The 25,860-nt window shown below is 46.2% G+C and overlaps 1 protein-coding gene across 1 annotated transcript in view; it reads right to left on the reverse strand.

The window, feature by feature from the left end:
• Positions 1–20,080, reverse strand: part of SCD5 (stearoyl-CoA desaturase 5) — a 188,478-nt gene extending 168,398 nt beyond the window's left edge. Inside the window, exon 1 of the mRNA XM_011941798.1 lies at positions 19,383–20,080. Coding sequence (XP_011797188.1) covers positions 19,383–19,614 — 232 coding nt within the window. The 5' untranslated portion in view covers positions 19,615–20,080. The remainder of the gene's footprint in view (positions 1–19,382) is intronic.
• Positions 20,081–25,860: the final 5,780 nt, after the last annotated feature.

Below are 25,860 nucleotides of genomic sequence, written 5' to 3' on the forward strand. Positions count from 1 at the left end.
ACCTCCGACTCCCAGGTTCAAGTGATTCTCCTGTCTCAGCCTCCCGAGTAGCTGGGATTACAGGCATGCGCCACCACGCCCAGCTAATTTTGTATTTTTAGTAGAGTTCGGGGTTTCTGCATGTTAGTCAGGCCGGTCTCGAACTCCCGACCTCAGGTGATCCACCCAGCTCAGCCTCCCACAGTGCTGGGATTACAGTCGTGAGTCACCGCGACTGGCCGCCAACTAGCTAATCTTAAACTAGCGATAGTATCCTCAACTATGTGGGTGTGCTTAATGTAATAATGAGAGTCCTTAAAAGTGAAAGAGAAGCAGAGGAGGAGGCCAGCGTGATGTCATGTGAGAAGGACTCAACGTGCTCTTGCTGGCTTTAAAGATGGAGGAAGGGCCCATCAGCCAAGGACAGCACGCAGCCTCTACCAGGTGAAAAAGGCAAGGAAACAGATTCCCCATGAGGGCCTCCTGAATGTCAACACTTTGATTTTAGTCCACTGAAACCTAGGTCGGGTTTCCAATCTGTGGGAAATAATACATTTGTGCTGCTGAAAGTTGTCAGGGCTCAGCCACGAGGAATGCATCAGTGGGCAATGCTGTCCCAGAGCTGCCCACACATGGAATGCTCAAATCACTCCTCTGTAGGAAGTCAGAACCTTCAGGGCTGTGTTCCCTAAGGATGCTAGGCAGGGCTCAGGAACCAGAACTACCTCCGTGCAAACCCTGACGGCCCCTTACCAGCTCTGTGACCTTGGGCATATCACTCCTCCCTGTCTCTTTGTTTCCTCACATGTAAAATGTGGATGACACCAGGACAAGGCCGTAGTTTCTCATCCAAAACCTTGGGGTCAGATGTGCTTCAAGGTGCAGAATTTTCAGATTTTAGATAGTGCATTTGCACTACAGTAATGCCCACAGTGAGTCCGTCATCAAACACAATATGACTATTCAGACTAAATAGGTCAGTTTTTGCCACTAAATGGATTCACTGGGTCAAGTTTTCTCTCTAAATTAGTTATAAAATAACTTTTGTTCTCAAAATTATTGTTGTTGTTCATAACTACAGCAAGGATACTGTGGCCCGATAATTACTTCATAGAGTTATTACGTGGATTAAAAGAGTTACAATACAGGAAGCACTTAGGCCCATGCCTGATGCATGGAAAGCATGTTTAGGAACATCTGTAGCCAGTTTTCTCGCACAGTTCTACATTCTCTGCGTAGCATGTGCTGTTACAGCTGTTGGGAATGCATTTTCCCTGGTGTTTATGCCTGGAGAATTCCCGTTCGCCTATTCAAAGGTGACTCGGTGTCACCCCCACCATGCAGGTGTCCTTGACCACTCCTCTAGTCATGCCTGCACCCCAGGCCTACTTCTCTGCTGGCATTCATCACACTGAATTATAACTGGCCTAGGTCCATCTCCCCTTCTAGATCTCATGGGTAGCAATGATAGCTTGCTTACCTGTGTATTCTTAGCACTTAGCACACACTAGGCCCATGTCCACAAATGTGTGGAAAATGGAATTTAGTCAGACATCTAAATCTCTCAGCCTGCCAGCCTCCAAGCAGGTGCAGAAAAGCACATCCCAAAAAAGGCTCCCTTGCTGCCCTTGAATCTTAACAGAGATTAAAAACACCAATATGCATATTCAGCATCATCACAACAGTGCCTGGAGAACTTCTCTGGCACCTTAAAATACTTCATCTGTCTCATAAACCCAATTAATATCCACCAGAAACGGCCCTGGCCAAGGGGAGACTTAGGAGATTAATTAACACTTCAGCAATTCAGCAAAAATTTATCTGAGTCCAAAATCTCTCCCTTCAACCTTTAGACCGAAGAAACACCTGGCCACCGCAGGAGGCCCCAGGGGGCCAGCCTGGACTGCTGCTTCTCCAGGGCCTGCTGCTTCCACAGCATCTGGGAGGTCTGGGCACAGGGCCAAGGGGCGGCTTTGCTTTCACAGTGCTTTGCATTTCCTCCTCCCTATGAAGACACCAACAGTTAGAGGTGGACCCTGGCTAAGTCTAGATGGCCCCCACCAGCCTCCTCACACTCACATAATTGAGAGGGAGAGAAATGGAGCAGGGCCCCCCAGAGGAAGGCTGGAAAAGCCTCAAAATTTAAACAAGTACCAGCTAGGGCTTGAGAATCATTCACACTAAAAGAAAAAAGGACTTGAGTGCTGGCGCGGTGGCTCATGCCTGTAATTCCAGCACTTTGGGAGGCCGAGGCAGGCGGATTGCCTGAGCTCAGGAGTTCAAGACCAGCCTGGGCAACAGGGTGAAACCCTATCTCTACTAAAATACAAAAAAAATTAACCAGGCACTGTGGCATGCACCTGTAGTCCCAGCTACTCGGTAGGCTGAGGCAGGAGAATAACTTGAACCCAGGAGGCAGAGGTTGCAGTGAGCTAGGATCACGCCACTGCACTCCAGCCTGGGCAACAGAATGAGACTCCATCTCAAAAAAAAAAAAAAAAGAAAGAAAGAAAAAAAGACTTGGAAAGTGCATCTCCTTTTCAAGAGAAGGGAGGGGAGAGATTCAACAGCAGAAGGAATAGAAACATCCACTTGGGTTAGGCTGTGGTTTGAATGTGTCTCCCTAAGTTCATGTGTTGGAAACTTGATTTCCAGTGCCACAGTGTTGGGAGGTAGGCCTAATGGGAGGTGTTTGGGTTACTGGGCCACTGCCCTTATGATGGAATTAATGCCATTATTGTGGGAGTGGACTAGTTACAAAAGCATGAGTTGGGCTCCCTCTTGCTCTCTCTCTCTCCCTCTCATTGCCCTTCCACCACAGGATGATGCAACAAGAAGGCCCTCACCAAATATCAGCCACTCAGTCTTGGACTTCCCAGCTTCCAGTATTATGGAAAATAAATTTCTGTTCATTTTAAGTTACCCAGTAGTATTCTGATATAGCAGCACAAAACAGACTAATATTACTGTCCTAGGTGAGGGTGGTCATCAGCCCTCATCACCCTGTGGGTGAGCAAAATCACCTATGTCATGTGGCCACTGTTGACAGGATGCAGGTGAGGATTAAGTCCTCCCCACCCCTCAGTTGCATTTAACATCTAGAGCCTGGCTGTCTTTCCGCCCATTTGTCAGTGGCTCAGAAACATTTACAAAGGGCCCTTGTATCTTGGGTCGCAGAGGAGACTAGCTCTAGGATGCCCCTAAAGACAATTTAGTTCTCTAAAGAACTGCACTGTGTCTCCGGCCTGCCTGAAAAGGGGGCATGACTGATGGAGGGAAGTGTCTGCTCCTCTCCAAATGAGGTGATCATAAAGTCCCCAGAGATAAAAAGGGACCTTAGAGAAGAGCACTATGAACCTCCATATTTAGAATTAACAAATTTGTTAGAATACAGACATATAGCAGAAATCCAGAAATACAGCGGAAATCCAGAAATACAGTGGAATGACAGCACCAGTGTGCTTATCTGGTTCTGGGGGTAATAACTACTCCCATAGCAGGGCTGGTCCTTCCTGGGAAGCAGCTGCTGCACCTAATTTAGTCCTCACACCAATCCTAGAAAAGAAGGTTTCCTCTTCCTCACCCAAGGTGCAGATTAAGTTTTCTGCCCAAAGCTACTTATTTGAGGCTTTCTCCAGGGTCCTTTTTCACCTCTTACTTCCTAACAGCTTTTCCCCAGACATCTAAGGGACGATCCAAGTACCTATTCCCTTCCCCACCCCCATGCTCCCCCCAGAAAACAAGTTACTCCACCCCTATAAAGTATTCCAGGTCCTAATACTCTCCCTGCTCCTGTGAAACTCCCATTCCCTCAAGGTGTCAGCCCTGTGTTGGAAGAAAATAGATGCTGAAAGCACTTCACACCAACGTGTGGATTCCTATGGAGGGAACACACCCACAGCTATTCACATTCCTAACATCGTGCCTCTCGTCAACCCTAAGGAATCTGGGCTGGAATTTCAGTCACTCTAAGGAGAGCCACACAGCACTGAGGTGGGAGATGGGTGACGTCCAACTGATGGGGACACAGCATCACTCCCAGGCCACCTGCTCCGGGGCCTGAATGTCTCTAATCCCCTGGGTGTAAGAACCACTAGCAACACTTGATAAAATGCAGATTCCTGGGTCTGGCCCCCAGAGATACTAATTCTGTAGGTCTGGATGGAGCCCTGAAATCTGCATATTCAACATGCAACTCAGATGACTCCGATGCAGACAGGCATAGACCACACTGTGCACTTCAGTACCACTCACTCATGACCGATTCCTGCTTCTCTGTTTCCACCCACCTCCAGCCTCTCACAGCTGTTTATCCCCCGGACCAGGGAGTTAGTAGGGAAAATGTTGCCCCCAAAGTTTTCCATGCGGACATTGTAGCCAGAATGACCTCTGCCAATACTTGACACTTAGTAATTTACAGATACAATTGCCTGGAATTTGCTTCAATCTAATCCAAAGGGTGAAAAAAATAGCTAAAGAGGACACGGCAAAGATGCCTGATAGCATTAGACTTTCCACTGTGCAGTAGAGAATATCAAAAGTAAATATCCAGATTTTTTACTCAGCAAGGCCAGATTTAAAAAGGAAAAAAAACTGGCCAGGCACGGTGGCTCACACCTGTAATCCCAGCACTTTGGGAGGCTGAGGAGGACGGATCACTTGAGGATGGGAGTTCGAGACCAGCCTGACCAACATGGAGAAACCCCGTCTCTACTAAAAATACAAAATTAGCCAGGCATGGTGGCGTATGCCTGTAATCCCAGCTACTTGGGAGGCTAAGGCAGGAGAATCGCTTGAACCTGGGAGGCGGAGGTTGCCATGAGCCAAGATTGCGCCATTGCACTCCAGCTCGGGCAACAAGAGCGAAACTCTGTCTCAAAAAAAAAAAAAAAAGGAAAAAGATTTTAAAAAGAAAGAATGTCCAGATTTTGATAACTGTGCTGTGGTTATATTCTTGTTCTCAGAAAATACACACTAAAACATCTGTCTCCAATTTATTCTTAAATGGTTCAGAAAAAAAAAATATGTATATATATACACACACACCTATATACATACATAGAGGAAATGATAAAGCAAATGGGGCAAGATGTCAACTGGTGAATGTGGATAGAGTCTACGGGAGTTCCTGGTACTATTCTTAACAACTGTTCTATGAGCTTGAAATTACACATCCAAGTAAAACAGTTACAAAGAAAAAAAATCCCCAGGTGCATGTGAGGCAGCGATAACAAACTTTATTCTCTTTATTTTGTATATGTTTAACACTTTCTATAATTTTAAAAAAATTACCTATACTAGGCTTCAGGTGATGGTTTGAGTGATGCTCACCCCAGGCTAGCTGGAGAACCTAGACACAATTTACAGCCTCATGGGAAAATGAATTGTGAGTGAGGAGTACACCCAAATCTGCAGTGCCATCTTCCACATCGTATTCCCAACCCCTAACGCCAAAAAGAAATCGCTTCACCATTTTATCTTTACGGTGTTATTTCTCTCTGATGATAAAATTAATATCAATTCTTTTGGGGGGAGGAAATCTTATGCAAAGGCAATTGTAAACCAGAAAATAAAATCACATTTTAGATACACATTGCCTCTATCGTAAAAGGAGTTTCTATTAAGACAAGTGAGTGAAAGCCCCAGAATTTAGACAGTGCTCTAATGCCTTTCTTTACATGGTTTTGGGACATAAATTTAAGCCAGAATAACAGACTGATTTTTTTAAGTTCTCATTAAATTAGAACTGTGAAAGGGATAGAAGCTGAAGATTATATGGATTATGTAAGAAGAGGACGCAAATGCAGAGGTGATATTAAAAACATCTGACAACCCACAGGGCACCAGCCAATCAAAAACAGTCAGAACAGATGTAGATTTAAGCCCTGCAGCTGGGCCAGGCATTAACCCTTTAGCTCCTGGATTGTTGGCGATTCCAGGAGTACCAGGGAAGGCAGCAGCTATTCACTATTTCAATATTTTAACAACTAGTAGGGCCACAGGCTATTCACTATTTCAATATTTTAACAACTAGTAGGGCCACAGTGGCACACACTGCGCACACACAGTAGCACAGCTCTGTCCGTAGGGAATAGTAGTTCTAACAGTTGTGGCTTGTTCCAACTCTCATGGGAGCTCTGCCAAGTTAAGTGCAGATCCCATCCATACTTACAGGGTAGTGGCTTCTCTCGCCGCCCCCCACCCCCCTCCCAGCTCCAGATGACGCTGTAGGAAACCAGAATATGCCGCTCCAAAATATGCTACTCTGGCATAAGGATTATTCTGAGCTGAAAGCAACTGAAAAGAAGCAGACATAAGAAGAGCTCTCTGCCCTCCCCTTATTTGCCTAAAAGCGGGACATAAATTTACAAAGGCGAAAGGGTCTTCCTCCCCTCTTTACCAGGAAAAGCAAAGGATGACCATGGAAGACAAAGTCAGACCCCTAGCAGCCTTGAGACATCAAAGGAACCTACATAACAAGCCTTACTAACTACCCTTTATCAATTTGCCCTCCCTCCAGACTCAGAGTCCTTTTTGTTTGTCCTGTCACTTCTTTATAAATTTACTGTTCTTTGTTGAAAATGGTACGTAAGCCTAAATGCAAAGTCACCTCCTTGAGAATTACTCGTTCCCTGGTTCTCTCTCATGTATACCTGAGGTATATATGTCCATAAACTTCCATTTGTTTTTCTCTTGCTAGTCTCTCTTTTGCTACAGGGGGTCTGTCCCCTGTAGCAAAAGTGACAAAGGTTGACAAAGGTTGGAGAGAAAATTATTTTTTCTCCCTCTACAGTGTCTAAAGTAACTTGAGTATAGCTAAAAAAAATGCTAATGACTCACCCACTTTTCAATTGCTACAGAGCCAAACAATGGATTTGGGGGTGAGAGGTGGAAGGGGGGAGATATGTACGCATTATTCACACTTACTAATAGAGACTCCAGGGCAAAACGAATGTTTCTGGGGACACTCAAGTGAGTCACAGGCTGAGAATAGAGATGAGCTTTATTGTAACCATCTGCAAAAGCTTCTTACGAACCTATTAGAGGAGTGGGTTGATAAACTACTCCACGGGACAATTACATTTTAGAAATTCATTTCTAACTTCATGCATGGAAGTTTGAAAGTAAGAATATTTTCCATTATCTACCTCCGCCTGAAGAACAGTAAGTTGGTTAGGGTACTGGGGGAAATTACAGCTGTTCCTTTCAGTTATGAAAGGGAGAAGGGTAGAGACCTGATCTTTGTTTTCTTACACAATGGGTGCCCCAGGCTGTAAGTAATTAAATACTTGCTTAATAAATGCTTTTTGATGTTAAAGAGGAGGGTGCTGTTAGAGATGGCCTTTCCAACTTAGGTCATAGGCTGCATTTGTAAGCCACTGTCTCTTCAGAGAACCAAGCTAAAACCAACACAGCCCAAATAACAAGTGTGTGACAATGTTCATAGAATAGGTAGTGATACAGGAAAAAAATAAATTTAAACCTGATTTCTAAACTCTATTCATGTCTTGTTTCATTTTCAAGCTCATTGACATTTGATTTTTTTTCTCTATTTAAGAGGCAATCTTTGGCCAGGCGCAGTGGCTCACGCTTGTAATCCCAGCACTTTGGGAGGCCAAGGCAGGTGGATCACCTGAGGTCAGGAGTTCGAGACCAGCCTGGCCAACAAGGTGAAACCCCATCTCTACTAAAAATACAAAAATTAGCCGGGCTTGGTGGTGCATGCCTGTAGTCCCAGTTACTGGGGAGGCTGAGGCAGTAGAATCACTTGAACCCGGAAGGTGGAGGTTGCAGTGAACCGAGATCACACCACTGCATTCCAGCCTGGGGGACAAGAGTGAGACTTCACCTTAAAAAAAAAAAAAAAAAAGGCAATCTTCAAAAACTTCCACCCCAGAAGACCCAACAGCCACCAGGAGCAACACAGATCAAGCATTACCTTAAGTAGGCACTTTACATGCTTTGTTTGACTGAAAGGTTTTACACAATGGCTATGCCACAGTCCCGCTCTACACATTTTTTCTGACATCTGCCCTTTAAAATAAGGTTTTCCATCCTCTCTAGCCAAAAGCTATTGTTTTGTTTCACACAGTTAGCGCCCTCCTCCTAAGCAAGATCTTTGTTTCTAGATTGTTTCTGCAAACAAAAAGTACCTGCTGTGTGAGGTTAACTGAGGATGCACTGGCCTTATAAATACTCTCTTTTTAAGCAAAATCTGAGGCAAGAGAACAGAAATCTGGTTGTGACTTCATCAGTGAGATTCTTTGTCACTTGAAAGATGTGGAAAATGACCAACCAAGAAAACGATCAGTCTGGGGAAAGTATGTCACCATGGAGAACCTTGGTAAAGAACCCACTCTAAGTCACTGGTTTTCCCTCTTTTTTTTTTTTTTTTTTCCTAATTCAGTCCCAGGAACCCTCTTACAAGGGTGTTTAAAAATTCCCTGTGCCCAGAGTAACCTACCACTGTACTGAGAAGAGCACACTGAAATGTAAAACACAGAAGCCAGACCTTTCCAGGGAATGGAGGCAACACCAAGGAAGGCCATGGAGAAGAGGTGCTGGCTGTCTCAACAGCCACAACTTCCGCTTCCTTCAAGCCAGAGCCTCCGTTTCGTTTGGGTCTTTTGCCCTAGCCGCATGTGACTCAGTGGCTGCTATGGTCTGAATGTTTGTCTTCCCTCCAAAATTCCTATGTTGAAATCCTTACTTTCAAGGTAGTGGTATTAGGAGGTGGGGCTTTGGGGAGGTGATTAGGTCATGAGGATGGAACCATCAGGAATGGGATTAGTGCCCTCTAAGGCACTAAGAAAAGGCTGGTGAGCTAGACTCAGTGACTCATGCCTGTAAGTCGAACACTTTGGGAGGCTGAAGTGGAAGGATCACTTGAGGCTAGGAGTTTGAGACCAGCCTGAACAACATAAAAAGACCCTCATTCTCTACAAAAATAATAACGTAAAAAATTAACCAGGTATGGTAGCGTGCCCCTGTAGTCCTAGCTACTTGGGAGGCTGGAGTAGGAGGATCCCTTGATTCCAGGAGTTTGGGGTTAGAGTGAGCTGTGAGTACACCATGGTACTCCAGCCTAGGCCACAGAACAAGACTCTGTCAATCAATCAACCAATCAATCAATCCTTTTTAAAAGGCTGGAGAGAGAAGAGACCCTTCACCCATTTTGCCATGTGAAGACACAGCAAGAAGGCACCGTATATGAATAAGGAAGTGGGTCCTTACCAGACACCAATCTACTGATGCATTGTTTGTGGACTTCCCAGCCTCCAGAACTCAGAAATAAGTTTCTTCTGTTTAAAAGCCACCCAGTTTGTGGTATTCTGTTATAGTATCCTGAACAGATGAAGAAAGTGTCCAACCCTGATCAGGCTGAACCACCCATAGTAATCCATCCCCTTTCCAATAATTGGTTTAACAAGGGACACATGACACAATCCTATGAGACTTTTTTTTTTTTTTTTTTTTCTGAGACGGAGGCTCGCTCTGTCACCCAGGCTGGAGTGCAGTGACTGGACCTCAGCTCACTGCAAGCTCCGCCTCCCAGGTTTACGCCAATCTCCTGCCTCAGCCTCCCAAGTGGCTGGGACTACAGGCGCCTGCCACCTCGCCCGGCTAGTTTTTTGTATTTTTTTTTAGTAGAGACGGGGTTTCACCGTGTTAGCCAGGATGGTCTCGATCTCCTGACCTCGTGATCCGCCCGTCTCGGCCTCCCAAAGTGCTGGGATTACAGGCTTGAGCCACCGCGCCCAGCAAGTGAGACTTTTTTTAAAAATCTTTTTTTGACAGTCTTGCTCCGTCACCCAGGCTGGAGTGCAGTGACATGATTTCGGCTCACTGTAACCTCTGCCTCCTGGGTTCAAGCAATTCTCGTGCCTTAGCCTCCCGAGTAACTGGGATTATAAGTGTTCATGATCACTCCCAGCTAATTTTTGTATTTTTAGTAGAGATGGAGTTTCGTTATATTGGCCAGGCTGGTCTGGAACTCCTGGCCTCAAGTGATCCACCCATCTCTGTCTCCCAAAGTGGTGGGATTTCAGGCATGAGCCATTGTGCCTGGCCACAAGTGAGATTTAAGAGGACACCAGCTGTGAGGATCAGCTGTGAGGTAATCAGGAAAGATTTTGTCTCTGATAAAATGAAACTTCAGGAAGGGGCCGCCTCTCTCTCCTTCCATAGCACATTGTTATAACTCCATGTGCTGCCCGGAACTCTGGCAGCCACCTTGTAACCATGAGGAAAACTGAATGCGACAAGCAACCATGGCAGAAAACAAACTGGCTATTTGATGGCATTGCTGGGTCATCCTAAAAGTGCCCTATCTCAAGATTTTTTATCAGTGAAATTAGAAATTTTCCTTTTAAGCCATTTGAAGCTGAATTTTGTGATACCTGCAGCCAAAAGCATCCTAATACAATTTTCTACACAAGTTTGCAGAAGGCAGCCCTCCCCTCAGGCCTCCCCACTGTTGCCCGTTCATCTGTTAAATAGACAAGCTGGATTCCCAAGGGCCATGCACAGTCTCCTTGCTATTTTTCCTCAGCTCTATTCGTGAAAATAAAATTAATTTTCTAGTCCATGAATTAAACATTGCTGCTGCCGGCTGAAAGATTTTAACAACATCCTTTTGTTGACAGAGAAGCAGGATCCTGACATGTTCTAAAATAAGCTACAACGAGTCAGAAGGGTAGATGGGGAAGCAAAGGGGAGGAGGCCATCAAAAGGAAAAACTGCAAAATCCCACTCAAGTCCAGCTTCTCTAAATGGTCAGCCTGTGATTGAACTCGTGTGCAGATGAATCACCTGGAGATATTGTTAAAATGCAGATAGTGATTCCTTGGGGTCGGTGAGGTCTGGGATTTGTTTTCTCTAACAAGCTCCCAGGTGATGCTGATGCTGGTGGTCCGAGGACCACACTTTGAGTAGCAAGGCCCTTAAGGCTCAGGCAACTGCAGCTGTAAGACTGTCTGCATGTTTGTTCTAAAGCTCTGGAATGTCTCTAGAGAGAAACCAGCAACGTGCCAAGACCCACAGAGTCCTCCTCCAACCTTCCTAGTAAGCAGCAGGCCCCGCAGTAGCCCCAACACCTGCAAAAATGGGGAACGAGATGAAGGAGGACAGATCCTTCTTCCCTGGAACATGGGCTCGTGGGAATCAGCTGCTAAAAGGTAGTTTCAAAGAAAGAATGAGGGGGAATGGGAACAACCCCCTCTCCACACATGTACCTTTTAGAAACAGGGGAAAGAGTACAGGATAAAGGAAGGAAGGGGAAGGAGGACGGGCTCTGGGTTTGGTCTGAGTTTGTGATAGCCTTAGGGTTTTGCTGTTGTTGTTGTTAGTGTATTTGTTTGTTAGTAATTTTTCCCCCAGGACTGAGTCTGAGTCTGTGAAATCAAATGCCCAACTGAGATTTTATTCCAAGCCTCCCCTCAGCTCCATGCAGCCTGAGGTAGGCACCCAGCCCCACTTCAAGCCCACTTAAGAGACACTCGCACCCAATGAGATGTTTGTCCCAGCGTCCTTCCTGAATAACTTCACACATCCCACCGACAAGTATTGGTCTAGAAATTGGGCTTGAGACTGTTCCTCCACACTAGAAATCATTGGTATGTGCAATGGGCTGAGAGGAGGAGGTGAGAGCCGGTGGGAAGGCTGCAGGGAGCCCTGGGCAGCCTCTCTTCCCACAAACCAGATGAGATCTGCTGAATCTTCTCACCTCTAAGCAGAGACCTCCAGCGCGTCTCCCTCTCCACGTCATGTTCCTCTCTCTCCACTCTACTCACCAGCCATGCTGAACAACTGAGTTCTTGAGCTGCCCTGCCCTGTCTCCCTTTCCTCAGGACCTTTGCTCAGGCTGTGATGCCAGCTCACCCAGCCTCTCCACAACCATCCCTGTACCTGCCAGGCTCCACTTGGCTCCTACCTTTGGGGAGCCTCCCAATTCCCCCTAAGCTGGCACTGCTTCTTGGTCCCACAGCACCCGAGTATGGATGGTGCCTTGAGGGGTGTCACCTGTGCACCTGTTTCTCCAACTGGCCTGTAAGTGCCATGAAGTCAAGGATGGTGCCAGCGCTTGTCAGGTAATGAGTAAGTAATAAATATTGTTGAATAAGGAAATTGAATAACGGTTCTCAGCCTGCTGTGCATTAGAAACACCTGAATAGCTTAAAATAAAGAAAAAGCCAGGGCATCTCTTTTAGACATTCCAATTCATTAGGCCTAGGTAAAGAAAGGCCCAGGCTTTTGATAATTTTAAAAGTTACCCAAGTGATTCTGATGTGCCACTATTTCTGACAATCATTGGAATGTGAAAAATGATTAGTAGGCTGGGCGTGGTAGTCACGCCCATAATCCTAGCACTTTGGGAGGCCGAGGCGGGTGGATCATGAGGTCAGGAGACTGAGACCATCCTGGCCAACACAGTGAAACCCCGTCTCTACTAAAAATACAAAAATTAGTCTGGTGTGGTGGCATGCACCTGTAGTCCCAGCTACTCAGGAGGCTGAGGCAGGAGAATCGCTTGAACCCGGGAGGCGGAGGTTGCAGTGAGCTGAGATCGCGCCACTGCACTCCAGCCTAGGCGACAGAGCAAGACGCCATCTCAAAAAAAAAAAAAAAAAAAAGATTAGTGGATGAATGAATATGTGCCTGCATGCACAACTGTGAGGATCTCTCTTGTGGCCATTCACACATGTAATGAACAAACAACAGGCATTTGTGAGGGACAACAGCTGGTACCTGTTGTTGTAGCCACCAATCCATTGTCAGGGGAAATACAATTGGGGGGAAAAAAAAACAAAAAAAAAAACTGCCTTTACCCAGGACCAGGGCTTCCTGTATCCAGTGGGCTGGCTAGACTGTCTCGCCCTCCAAAGGAAGAGAGCTGAACAGAGGGAATGAGCGAAGAGAAACACTAAGGAAATGTGTGGATGGAAAAGGAAGGCTAACATTTACTCTGTGCCGACTTCCAGGCAAGCTACTTACTGCACTGTTTCATTTGATTCCAGGTACAGCCTAATGCTGGTTGTACTCTTATTACACCCAAGGTTGTGGCACTTCCAAAGAAACATGGGACAAAGGAATGGGTAGACTGTATTCCAGAGAATACAGAATTTCAAAATAAATGTTCAATGAAAAAAAAAATGCTACTCAAAGATACTTTTATAGATCCTTAAAACAATAACAGCAAAAAAAAAAAACAAAAAACAAAACACACACACACAAAAAAACACGCTGTGTCACCCTTTTGCAAATCTATCACTGACTTTTTCCAAGCAACTATTATAATTTTATGCCACACACAAAACTAGGTGAGGTGAAAACTAAAATATTATAGCAAGTTCATGATTAAATATTTGGATTTAAAAGCTGTGCCTGGCCAGGCACAGTGGCTCACGCCTGTAATCCCAGCACTTTGGTAGGCCCAGGCGTGTGAGTCACCTGAGGTTGGGAGTTTGAGACCAGCCTGACCAACATGAAGAAACCCTGTCTCTACTAAAAATACAAAATTGGCCAGGCAGTGCATGCCTGTAATCCCAGCTATTGGGGAGGCTGAGGCAGGAGAATCACTTGAACCCGGAAGGCAGAGGTTACAGTGAGCTGAGATCACGCCATTGCACTTGCACTCCAGCCTGGGCAACAAGAATGAAACTCCATCTCGAAAAAAAAAATGCTGTGCCTTACATTTAAGTCACAAGTACTCCAAGTCCGAGACAGACCAGTAAGCCAGTGCAGGTTTCATGACCAGGCCCCCACCTTGGGAGGTAGTAATAGTAGATAGCATTGAGCGTCTACTCTTTAGCAAGCCCTTTAGCATATGCCCTATCCAGGCACAGTGGCTCATGCCTGTAATCGCAGCACTTTGGGAGGCCAAGGCAGGAGGATCGCTGGAGCCCAGGAGTTCAAGACCAGCACTGGCAACATAGTGAGACCCCATCTCTACAAAAAAAAAAAAAAAAGCTGGGTGCAGTGGCACACATTTCTAGCCCTGGCTACTTGGGAGGCTGAGGTGGGAGGATCACTTGAACCTAGTAGGTTGAGGCTGCAGTGAGCCATGATGGCACCGCTGCCCTCCAACCTAAGTGACACAGCAAGACCTGTCTCAAAGAAAATACATATGTCCCAATTCTCAAATAACTGTCAACTCAGTATTATTGTATCCATTTTACAGATGAGGAAACTGAGGCTCACAAACTGTAAAGAAACGAGTCTGAAGTTAAACTTAGCAATGTCAGGCTTCGCACCAGTTTCTACTCTGCAGCTCTCTTTCTCATTTCATGGTCACAGTGCCGTCTGCAGTGACCTTGATCCGTTTGTTTGTTTTAAAACTGAGTCAATAATGTTAACCTCAATCCATGTACATACTTGTTGGGACTATTAGCAAAAGCACACTCTATTCTCTGCGGTCTAGCTGCAATCCAGGCTTGGGTAAGGCTCTTAATGCTTGCCCATTTGTTAAAAATGCAAGAGTTGTAACAACAATGGGCTTGGAATTACAGGGTTTGAAAGGAAGAGTCATTCACTTTTCTTAGATTTTTAGTAGTTTAATTGTGCATTAAAGATTTTTTAAAATGATGAGTCAAAGGAAGAGGGAGGGAGAAAAACAAGTCAAAACTCAGACTCTAAGAGATTCAGAGAAATGATGTGGCCCTGTCTCTGTAGCAATTGTAACTGGCTGTGCTCAAAAATCCCAAAGAAAATGCTAAAGACCAGCTGAGTTGTCAGCTGAACAAAAAGATCCCAGCTACAAAACAATGATCTTTTGGAGGAAAACAGGAGGAAGATGGAATGAAAGAGAAGGGCATGAAGGAGGGAGGAAGTACAGAAGGGATTTGTGTTCATCTCTCTTTGGAACGTTGAGAAAGAGCCCTTATTTCCAAGGCCAAATCTATCTTTTCTATGCAAGAGAGGCAGTGAAGCCAAGTTCTGTGCCAGCATTGTGGAATTTATTGTGCTGCCGGAAGAGTTTTTTTTTCTTCTGCTAAAGATAAAGGGCCAGTATTAGGACCAATAATAATGACAGTGAATAATTAACACCAACCAAGAGCCAGGCACTGTGCTCAATGATTTACACACATCATCTAATTTGATTCTCACAACTTTAGGAACAAACAGTATTAACATATCCATTTTAAAGGTGAGAAAACTGCTTCAGAGATGTAAATTTGTCCAAGGCCATTCACCTGGTAAGTAAGTAGAAGAGCAGGGATTCACATTCAGATCTGCCTGTCTACTGAGCCTTGCTTACTCTAGAAAACCTTGGGGCAAGACAGAAGTCCATGACCATGCATTCTTGGGGCTCCTCAACAACCTGAGGGACTTGATGGAAAAGAAACACAACCCAGTGAAGACATCAGGACCAGATACAGGTTACCTGATGCCCAATGGAAGACAGCTCATCCTTGGGCACATTTCAGAATGTGACTGGTGGACCAGCGCCTTCCAAGCCCCAGCTTCTACTGACCACCCCATCACCCCACACTGCCTTGTTAATCTCCACCACTTCTCAGCTTCCTTGGCATATACTGAATCCCACATAGGATGGTGCAGATGCTCCAAGAACCCAGCAGGGCACCAGAGAACCCTATATCTGCCTTAACAGTGGTCACATTTGCCCCAAGACAGGATAGAAGGATGGCTGATCTATCAAAGGAAACAGGGAAAATTACTGCTTTGCATGCCTGGTGCTGTCACTGAAGTTATCTCATGAGGAAAATAGTCATGATGTCACTATGGGACACATTTAGGGGACTCGGATGACATTTAGGGAAAAAACAGAAAAGGCCCTGATGTTTCTGGGAGGCAACAGCCAGATGTCTGGAGGCCATCAGGGGAGGCTCCGCTGGGAAGCAGCCCCAGGACTCACACCTCCACACGGTAACTGCAAGGCATCACTCCCTGTTCTACCCATCTTGGGATTCAGGGCATTGACTAACTGTCCCTGTGGCAAGAAACTCTCAAGCAGGCATTTTTGTGAGCTCAAGCCTTCAGATGCAGGTTTTCTGTCTAGTTGGAGTTTGCTTTCTGTCCTTGAAAGTCATGAACTCAAAAAAAAAAAAAAAAAAGAAAGTCATGAACTCATTGCTGAGGACCTAGGGGCACCAAGAGCATTCTGTTCTGATCGCCTGCCCACTCATAAAACGAAAAGGATGAAAAAGGAAAACAACATGCTCTGGCCCCAGGGAGAACTAACAACTTGATGAACTAACAATTTGATGGCTCTTTCACGGATGACATTTTACTACCATGCAAATTACTCTCCGCACACTGCACATCCAACACACCCCCTGCTGGGTGCACTGCATAGAGGCCTCTCGTTTCCAGCGCAACCTCATCTGGTGTGGAGGGTGGTAAGCAATGGACAGGCTAAGCCTATTTCCTCTACAAGTCAGGTCCTTGAAGTGCATGAGCAGACCACTAGGGCATGAACTTGGCCCTAATGCTACACATAACTGGTAGGGAGGTGATGAAAAAGGGCCTTCAGTGGGGAGGACATTTGTGGATCAAGGCACCAGGGCTTTCACTGAAAATAACCCTGAGTCAGTCATCTGCCTAGTCCCTCTGCTTACCCTATGTAGCCTAGCCATGAGCACAGCTGATCTTAGCTGGTCTCTGATTGTTCCTCATTTCTTCCCTCAAAAGCTATTCATGGGACTGGGTACAGTGGCTCACACCTGTAATCCCAGTACTTGGGAGGACTGTCTGAGCCCAGGAATTCAAGACCGGCCTGGGCAACATAGTGAGACCCCATTGCTCCAAAAAAAAAAAAAATGAAAACGAAAATAGCCAGGTGTGGTGGTGCACATCTGTAGTCCCAGCACTTGGGAGGCTGCAGTGGGAGCATTGCTTGAGCCCAGGAGACTGAGACTGCAGTGAGGTATGATCATGCCACTTGCACTCCAGCAAGACCTTGTCGCACCAAAAAAAAAAAAAAAAAAGGCAGCAGAAGCAGTAGCTATTCATCAGATAAGATCCATTGTTTGGAATGTTTCTAGTCACAATTTTGGACCTTAAAACTCTAATATCTACCATTGTCTGCTATTTTTCTTTTTTTTTAGGGAGGCAATGAAGGTGGGGAGAGAATTAAGACTTAGGGGCTCACGCCCGTAATCCCAGCAGTTTGGGAGGCCAAGGAGGGCTGATCATGAGGTCAGGAGATCAAGACCATCCTGGCTAACACAGTGAAACCCCGTCTGTACTAAAAATACAAAAAATTAGCCGGGCGTGGTGGTGGGCGCCTGTAGTCCCAGCTACTTGGGAGGCTGAGGCAGGAGAATGGCGTGAACCCAGGAGGGAGAGCTTGCAGTGAGTCGAGATTGTGCTACTGCACTCCAGCCTGGACAACAGAGCGAGACTCCGTCTCAAAAAAAAAGACTTAGGAAATAGCAGATTAAGCAAAGGCAGAATTTATCCAGGGAGGCAGGGAGGTATGGGATGGGGTTTGGGACATGCATCACAAAGGGGAAACCGGATTCCTTCAGTTTGTTAACTTCTCTAAGGAAGCTAGAGGAGACCCGGGCCTGGGGGGTGTCCTCTAAGCCACAGTCTTTCAGAACGAAGGTACTATCTTCGCCACAGAGTGTGGTCTGGAAAAGGCAGAGGTGACCTGGCAAACTTGGAGAGAAGGGCCTTGTCCTTGTGGCTCCTGGTCCAATGCCAGGATCTTGGGGCTCAGAGGCTGTAAGGAGTGGAGTCTGTGAGCCCTAGGCATGTAAGATAATATTTTAAGTGCTCACTGTTCCCTGAGCACTCTCTGAACACCACAGCTATTAAAGATAAGCCTCAATCCCCTAGAGGCCACCGGGCTCTGAGGACCAAGCCCAGCCCTGCCTCTAGAAGTCGGGGGGAAGCTTGTTGGAGAACTCTGGGCAATAAGGGCTTTGGTTGGCAGGGTGGGAGTGTTCATGAAGCAACAGCAGAACATCATAGTCTAGTCAGTTGGAGAAGTAAACCAACACATAAAGGTGATGGTAAAAAGGACACAGAAATGAGGAGGTGCACTGAGAGAAGGAAAGATGAAGCAGGAGATTTCCCAGAGCTTTGGGGAGACTTTAAAGGCTTTAGGGATCCTGAAAGATCCTCTCTCTCTAACCATCCCTCAACTCTACTGTGCCCTCCCTGAGCCACACAGAAGAGGTACCCACTTTTGGATGGGTTTGCTTCCAAGAGCAGGTTTTCAAAGGAAGGCTTGCAACCATAGTGGCCCCATTATCTACCTAGGCATTTGCAGCTGGCACCATGCCAAAAAAGCCTTGTAGAAAGTGGTCTTATTTTCTTCCTTCCTCTTCCCCTATGAAAATAAAAGTAGGTTGGGTTTCTTAGAGATCAGGGAAACAGGAGCTGGAAGGGCATCTTGGATTACCTCGTCAAATTCTCACTCAGCATATCAATGCCTGTGCCTTTTGTCCTGGCTACTGCCGCTTCAGTAAAGGAGGCCAAAACCAGTTATTGCGGCCAGGGCTGCTGCGAAGTGGTTCAAAGATCAACGACTGGGGTCGTGCAGGGTGGGCACGGAGCCCCTGGAGCCTAGGGGAAGGGGAATAGTGGTCTGTGCCTGGGTTCCCTTCCCTATTGGCAGGAGTGGGGGTGCACGGAAGGAGGGTACCAGGAGAGCCACAGGTGCAGAACAGACCCGCACTGGCCAGATGGTAACAGGGTTTGGAGAAGGCTCTGCACAGCCACAGTTGGAGCTTCGTGCTAGGGTCAGACCGCTCTCGCCATGGGCTCGGTTTGCTCACCGAGAAACTTCCGAGGCCGGAGAACCGCAAATGGGCATAGAAGATTGTGGAGGGAGCAGGGACAGGGGCCTTGGAGAGGCAAGAGGGGAACCGGTATCTTCCATCTGGTGCGCGTAAACCAAGATTCCATCCTGTGCCGGTCTCTCCTCCCTGGTCCAACTCCCTTTCTTGTCCTCATCTCTGCCCCCAAGGTCCGTGGCCCGCGGAGATGATGGGGGAGGGAGACGGGGATAGGAGAGACCCATGGACCGCACGGGTTAAACAACCACGCGCCCGTCCTCCCTCACTGGGAACCGATTCAGCCCGTGCCGAGCCTCTCCCTTCGCGCGCCTCTGCGCACAGCGGTGGCGCCGCAGGACTCCTGGTCCCCTCGGCTCTCCATCGGGAAGCCGGCAAATGCGCTTCCTTACGCAGACCGCGGCGGGGTAGGGGGGCGTGGAAGTAGTTTAAAATACCGGGACAAAAACACCTGCCCGTCCCAAGGCACGGAGAACTGGATGCTAAGGGCCCCCACCCCCGGCGGCGCGCAGCGGGAGGCGAGGAGAGACCGGGGGTCGCTGCGTACCGCCCGCAGCCGAGGGGCCAGCGGCGACCTCGCGCGCCCCAGCGCGGCCTGGCCACTGAGCCCGGGGCGCAGGGGGCGCTGGCGGGACTTACCCCAGAGCAGAGTGAGCGGCTTGGCTTTGGGGATGAGCACCAGGGAGTACACGGCCCCCAAGTGGAGCAGGCTCATCAGGACGACGTTCCTCCAGACGATGTTCTGCCGCTGCCCGCGCGCGCCTGGCCTCTCCGGGCCGCCGCCGCCCTCCGAGCTTTCGAGCCCAGCACGGATTTCTTCCTTGGCGTCGCAGAAGGGGATCTTCCCCGCGTCGGTGGCCGGGCCTGGCATGGCTGGGCGAGGTGGGCGCCCGCAGCAGCAGCAGGCAGGCAGGCAGGCGCTCGGCCGGAGCGGAGATCGAGGGTGGGGGCGGGGGCTTCTGCCTTTTAGGGGGCAATTCTCCGCAAGTCCTGTCCCCTCCTTCCCGCCCTTCTCCCGGACTCCTGCGCTCTTCCCCAGGGTCTTAGCGTGGCCTAGGAATGCAGATCTTGGCGGCCGGCATCTGTTGCTGGCCTATGCCCCACACGGCTGCCCGGGCTGAACTCGGCGGCGAGAAAGAGGAGGCGCGCGCGGGGCGGGAGGGGCGCGCGGCCGGGGAGGGGGGGCTGTGGAAACGGAGCTGGACCGGTGACGCGGGAGGGAGCGCTCCGAGGGAGCGTGGAAGAAAACCCTGCATAGCTACAGCCAATCAGGAGCGGCCGTGCGGCTCTTAAAGAGAAAGGCGCCCCCCGGCCTCCGCGGCCGGGCTCTTCTGGGCCGAACTGGGGAGCCCACTGGGCTGGGGTTGGCCGCCTCCGCCCGGGGGCGGGTGGAAGGTGGCTCCCGGGACAGGGAGCCTGCAGGGCAGCTCACAGCGCTTCTGCTGTTGTGTGTGTGTGACCCCCAAAATGCCTTTTATGGTATTTTTCCAGTCCCTCCCCTTGACAAAAAAACAAAACAAAACAAAACAAACTTCCTGAAACTATCATCCCTTTGAGAAGCCTTCTATTTCTTCTCAAGCCTCAGGCCACCTGGGTTGGAGAATTTTAAATACTTGCTTGGAGTCGCAACACTAGTTAAGGCCAGGCCGACGATGAGAATCAGAAGTCCCTGAGTCTGCCAGTTAGTAGGGCTCCTCAGGCCAGGGGAGGGTTGGAGGGCAGCTGCTGGTTCTGAATTAGGCAGCTGTGGATGACCCAGGCACACAGTAAGTGCTCAGTTTGGTGCTTGTTCGGTGATGCACAGATGATTTAGGCCAGTTCGCTGCCATCGGTGCCCTGCCAACCCGCTCGGCCCATCCGCCACGCCACTCTGTTTACGGTCAATTCTAGCTAATCAGCGCACTTCTGCACCGTCTCCTTAGCTCCCAGTGAGGAACACTACCTTGAAATCAACACAATTGAGAATCAGGCTTTACAAAAAGTCACCCAGAACGTTCCAAGGAAAATTAACCTGTGAAAGATTTGTGTCTGCCCACTTCTCTCCTAAAGCTGATGGTTTACGAACTCTCCAGAGAGGACCCTAGTTGCACAGAAAATGGAGGGAGGGTTGAGCTGGAAGTGTCTGAAGCAGGTGTGATCGCACTGGCCGGCAGGCGGCAGAAGGAAGGGCTCAGGACCGCAGCTCTGAGTTCCAGTTTTAACTGGCTGGAACCCAGCCCAACTCTCTGGGCACAGATGTCCTTACCTGAGAAGCAGAACTAGTTTCTACTCTTACTTCCAGCTTGCATATTCTATGAATGTGAGTTAGAAGGGGCGCCATTATGTTGACCAAAACCTGCGGATTTTTAGATTAACCGTTGTTAGGAATCATTTCCAGGATTTCAAGAGAGGGGAAAAAAAATTTAAATACTGCCTGCATGAAAGGGCCATGTATAAGCATCTCATTGTTAGCAGATCTGAGCCAGTCCCAGCAGCCAGACAAAACAATGCCCGATTTAAGCTGAAGCAAGGTATGTGGCGCTTGTGGAATCCAGGCCACTGAGTCGGTGTTCAGACGGAGCTGAAATTATAGAATTTGCCTGGAGACCAGATAAATGTCTGCACTATATAATGACCAGTGAGACAATGGAACATGAAGCTGGAGGGTGCGAATTTCATCAGCCTGCTCAACCTAGGCTATGTAATGAATCACTTTTTCTTCTCATGCTCCCTCTGCTCCCCATACCCAGCAGTCCTTCCTACTCCCTGTGGCTCTCTAGTTCAGACTGTCCTTTCTCTCTGTAGTAGACTAGTTACTCGGCCAAAAGCCTCTCTCCGGGTTGTTGGAAAGGCTCAATGCTGTAAAGACCCTCATTCTAACCATTCAATCATTTATTTGGCATTTATTGGGCATCTGCTATGTGCCAGGACTAGTGGGCACAGGGGATCCAAGGATGAATGAGGTATGGTCCCGCCCCTAAAGGAGCTCCCATCTAGGAGCAAAGATGGATCAAACAAATGTAACCTCTTGACTATGACCTTGGAAGGGCAGAAAGTTACAGTCCATTATCAGAAAAAAAAAATTTAATTAGGCATCGAACTTACTTACAAGGAATCCAGGGAAAGCAGCAAAATAGTTCCTTATTGCACCCCCCAGCCCCAACCCCGAACCTTGTTTATTAGGTCAGCTACTCTAACTTGAATCCATCTTGAATGAACATCTTCCTCTCTTCCCTCCAGTGGGTCAGACCAGGTATGGCCAATCGTTTCAGCCGGCTGTCCTCATAATGGAGAAGATGTTTCTGTGTGTTGAAGGAGGAAAGAAGTGTTATTTAGGTTTTTCAGAGCCTGCCGATAAAAGGATTGTTGAAGAAAAATGGTCCCTCCAGGTCCAGCCTCAGAGTGAAACATCTGCAAGATACAAGATGTACTCTTGCTGATAATGATGGTCCCCTTTAGCCTATTATGCAACCGGGGTCACTGCCTCTTTTCTCTGTCTTACCAAAGACCCTAGTATATTTTCTTAGCTTCTGGTCAGGACCCCAGGAGTGAATGAGTATTCACCTGTCCCAGGATGGGGGCAAATGGGACAGTAACCCTTATCCTGTCAAACACATAATTACCAAAAGTGTGATAAGAGCTATAATGGTGGTATATGCAAGGTGGTATATAATGTAGAGGTGCAAAGGAGAGAGTTGTTAATTCACACAGGAGCAGGGAGGAGGGGGAGTGATACCTGAGGAAGGATTTTTAAAAAATATTTAATTGTAACATTAATTAAATATTTAATACATGTAACATAAAATATATGTAACAAAATTTAACATTGTAACCATTTGTAAATGTACAGTTCAGTAGTGTTAACTACATGCACATTATTGTGCAACCCATCTTCAGAACTTTATCATCTTGCAAAACTGAAACTTTATGCTCATTAAACTCCCCTTTCAATCTCCATCCAGACCCTGGCAACCACTGTGCTACTTTGTTTCAATTAGTTTGACTACTCTAAATACATCACATAAGTGAAATAATAGAGCATTTGGCTTTTTTTTTTTTTTTTTTTTTGAGACGGAGTCTTGCTGCCTCACCCAGGCTGTAGTGCAGTGGTGCGATCTCGGCTCACTGCAAGCTCCGCCTCCCGGGTTCACGCCATTCTCCTGCCTCAGCCTCCCGAGTAGCTGGGGCTACAGGCGCCTGCCACCACGCCCGGCTAATTTTTTGTATTTTTACTAAATACGGGTTTTCACCGTGTTAGCCAGGATGGTCTCAATCTCCTGACCTCGTGATCCACCCGCCTCCGCCTCCCAAAGTGCTGGGATTACAGGCGTGAGCCACCGCGCCCGGCCGAGGATTTGTCTTTCTGTGACTGACTTATTTCATTTAGCAAAATGTTTTCAAAGCTCATCCAGGCTCTATGTATTAGAATTCCCTTCCTTTTAAGACTGAATAATATTCTGTTGTATGGATATGAATTTTATTGATTTATCCATTCATCCATCAGTGGACATTTGGGTTGCGCCACCTTTTGGCTCCTGGAAATAAATGTTGCTATGAACATGGATGTACAAAGATCTCTTCAGGACCCTGGTTTCAATTCTTTTGGGTATATATGTATATCCAGAAGTGGTATTGCTGGATCTTATGGTTATTCTATGTTTAATTTTTTGAGGAACTGTCATACTGTTTTCCATAGTGCTGGCACCGTTTCATATTTCCACCAACAGTGCCCAAGGGTTCCAATTCCTCCAAATCCCCACTGATACTTTTTCTGTTTTTTAGGTAATAGCCATCCTAGTGGGTAAGGAGTGATATCTCATTGTAGTTTTGATGGCCTTTCCTTAATAATTAGTGATATTGAGCATCTTTTCATGTGCTTCTTGGTCATTTGTATACCCTCTTTGAAGAAAGGTCTATTCAAGTCCTCTATTTTTAAATAAGGTTTTTGTTGTTGTGGCTGTTGAGTTGTAGGAGTTCTTTACATATTCTGAATATCAACCTATCAGATATATGATTTGCAAATATTTTCTTCCATTCTGTAGATTTCCTTTTTCACTCTGTTGATTGTGTTCTTTGATGCACTGACATTTTAAATTTTGATGTAGTCCAGTTTATCTATTTTTACTTTTATTGTTTGTGCTTGTGCTTTTGATGTCATATCCAAGAAACCATTGCCAAATCCAATGTCATGAAGCTTTTCCTCTATAGTATCTTTTAAGAGCTTTATAGTTTTAGCTATACAACTTACATTTAGGTATTTGATATACTTTGAGTTAATTTTTGTGTATTGTATAAGGTAAATGCCCAGCTTCATTCTTTTGCATGTAGTTATCCAGTCTTCCTAGCACCATTTGTTGAAGAGACTGTCCTTTTCCCATTGAATGGTCTTGGCACCCCTGTTGAAGATCAGTTGACCGCATATATGAGAGTTTTTCTTTTCTTTTTTTTTGGCTATATCACTCCATTGGTCTATATGTCTGTCTTTATGCCAGTACCACATTGTTTGAATTATTGTACCTTTGTAAAAACTTTTGATATCAGGAAATTTGAAGATCAGTTGACCGTATATATGAGAGTTTTTTTTTCTTTTTTTGGGCTATTTCACTCTATTGGTCTATATGTCTGTCTTTATGCCAGTACCACATTGTTTAAATTATTGTAGCTTTGTAAAAACTTTTGAAATCAGGAAGTTTGAGACTTCCAACTTTGTTCTCTTTTTTTTTTTTTCAAGATTGTTTTGGCTATTCAGGGCTTACTGAGATTCCATACCAGTTTTAGGATCTTTTTAGTTCAGCCAAAAATGATATTGAGATTTTGATAGGGATTGCAGGGAATCTGTATATAACTTTAATTAGTATTTTCATGTTAATGATATTAAGTCTTCCAATCCATGAACATAGCATATCTTTTCACTTATTTATGTCTTCCTTAATTTCTCAGCAGCATTTTGTAGTTTTCAGTGTACAAGTCTTTTGCCTTATTGGTTAAATTTACTGGGTAAGGATTTTGAAAGATTGTTGTCTAATAAAAATATATTATGAGCCACAAATTCAAGCCACATGTGTAATTTTAATGTAGCCACATTAAAAAGGTAGAAAGAAACAAAAAAAAACTTTAATGATATATTTTATTTAACTCAATATATCCAAAATATTATCTTTTCAATGTAAAATCAGTATAAAATTATTGACACATTTTATACTTTTTTCATACTATGTCTCAAAAGTCCATGTTTCCACTTACAACACAACACACCTTAATTCAGATTAACGACAAGTGCTTGTAGCCACGTATGGCTAATGGCTGTCATATAAGACAGCACTGTTGAAGTATGAATAGTTCAAAGAAAGGGTAGGGGATGTTCCAGGCAGAGAAAAGAGCGTGAGTAAAGTTTTTGCACTTGGCATTCAGGGAGGTATATGGAATATCTGAAATGAAAGTAGGGAAACGTGGGAGATGAAACTGAAATGCCATGCAGTGGGCAGCAGATGAGGGTAGGTGGGTGTCTTGAGTGCCGTGCAGACAGAGCTATGAGGTAGGTGAGGGGAGCCACAGAAAGCCTTTATGTAGCACAGTACTGGGATCAAGTTTGCACTGCAGAAAGACCACTCTAGAAGAGAGTGGGGAATGATTGCATTGGGGGTGCAGAGAGCTAATATTGAAGATGTGAAACTCAGGTAGGACACTATTTTAAGAATCTGTTGAGTAATGATGAGGGCCTGCATTAAGGCAAGGGCACAGATTCTGAAGAACAATAAATAGAGAGGATGGAATCAAGCCAGAGAAACTCAAATGGAAGAGTCAAAGGGATTTGATGCTGGATTAAACATAAAGAAGGAGGAAGGAAAATCTAGATTCTTTTGGGGTCTCTGGACTGGGTATTCAGCTGAAGAACAATGTCACTCACTGAAATACTAAGTTTGCGTTTATTTCCTCTCTTGTAAAGTGAAAATAATACCTACCTTATAGTATTCCTGTGACAACTAAAGTCAATATCCATGAAGTGATTAGAACAGTGCCTGGCACATAGTAAGGAATTAGTAAATATTATCACCATAATCATTATAATCATTTTTGAGATAGGAACTGAAGAAGTAAATTAAAGAAGAAAAGGAATTCTTGTTTTAGACATTCAAGT

This window comes from Colobus angolensis, unplaced genomic scaffold (genome assembly GCF_000951035.1).
Source record: "Colobus angolensis palliatus isolate OR3802 unplaced genomic scaffold, Cang.pa_1.0 Scaffold200, whole genome shotgun sequence".
Lineage (NCBI taxonomy): Eukaryota > Metazoa > Chordata > Mammalia > Primates > Cercopithecidae > Colobus > Colobus angolensis.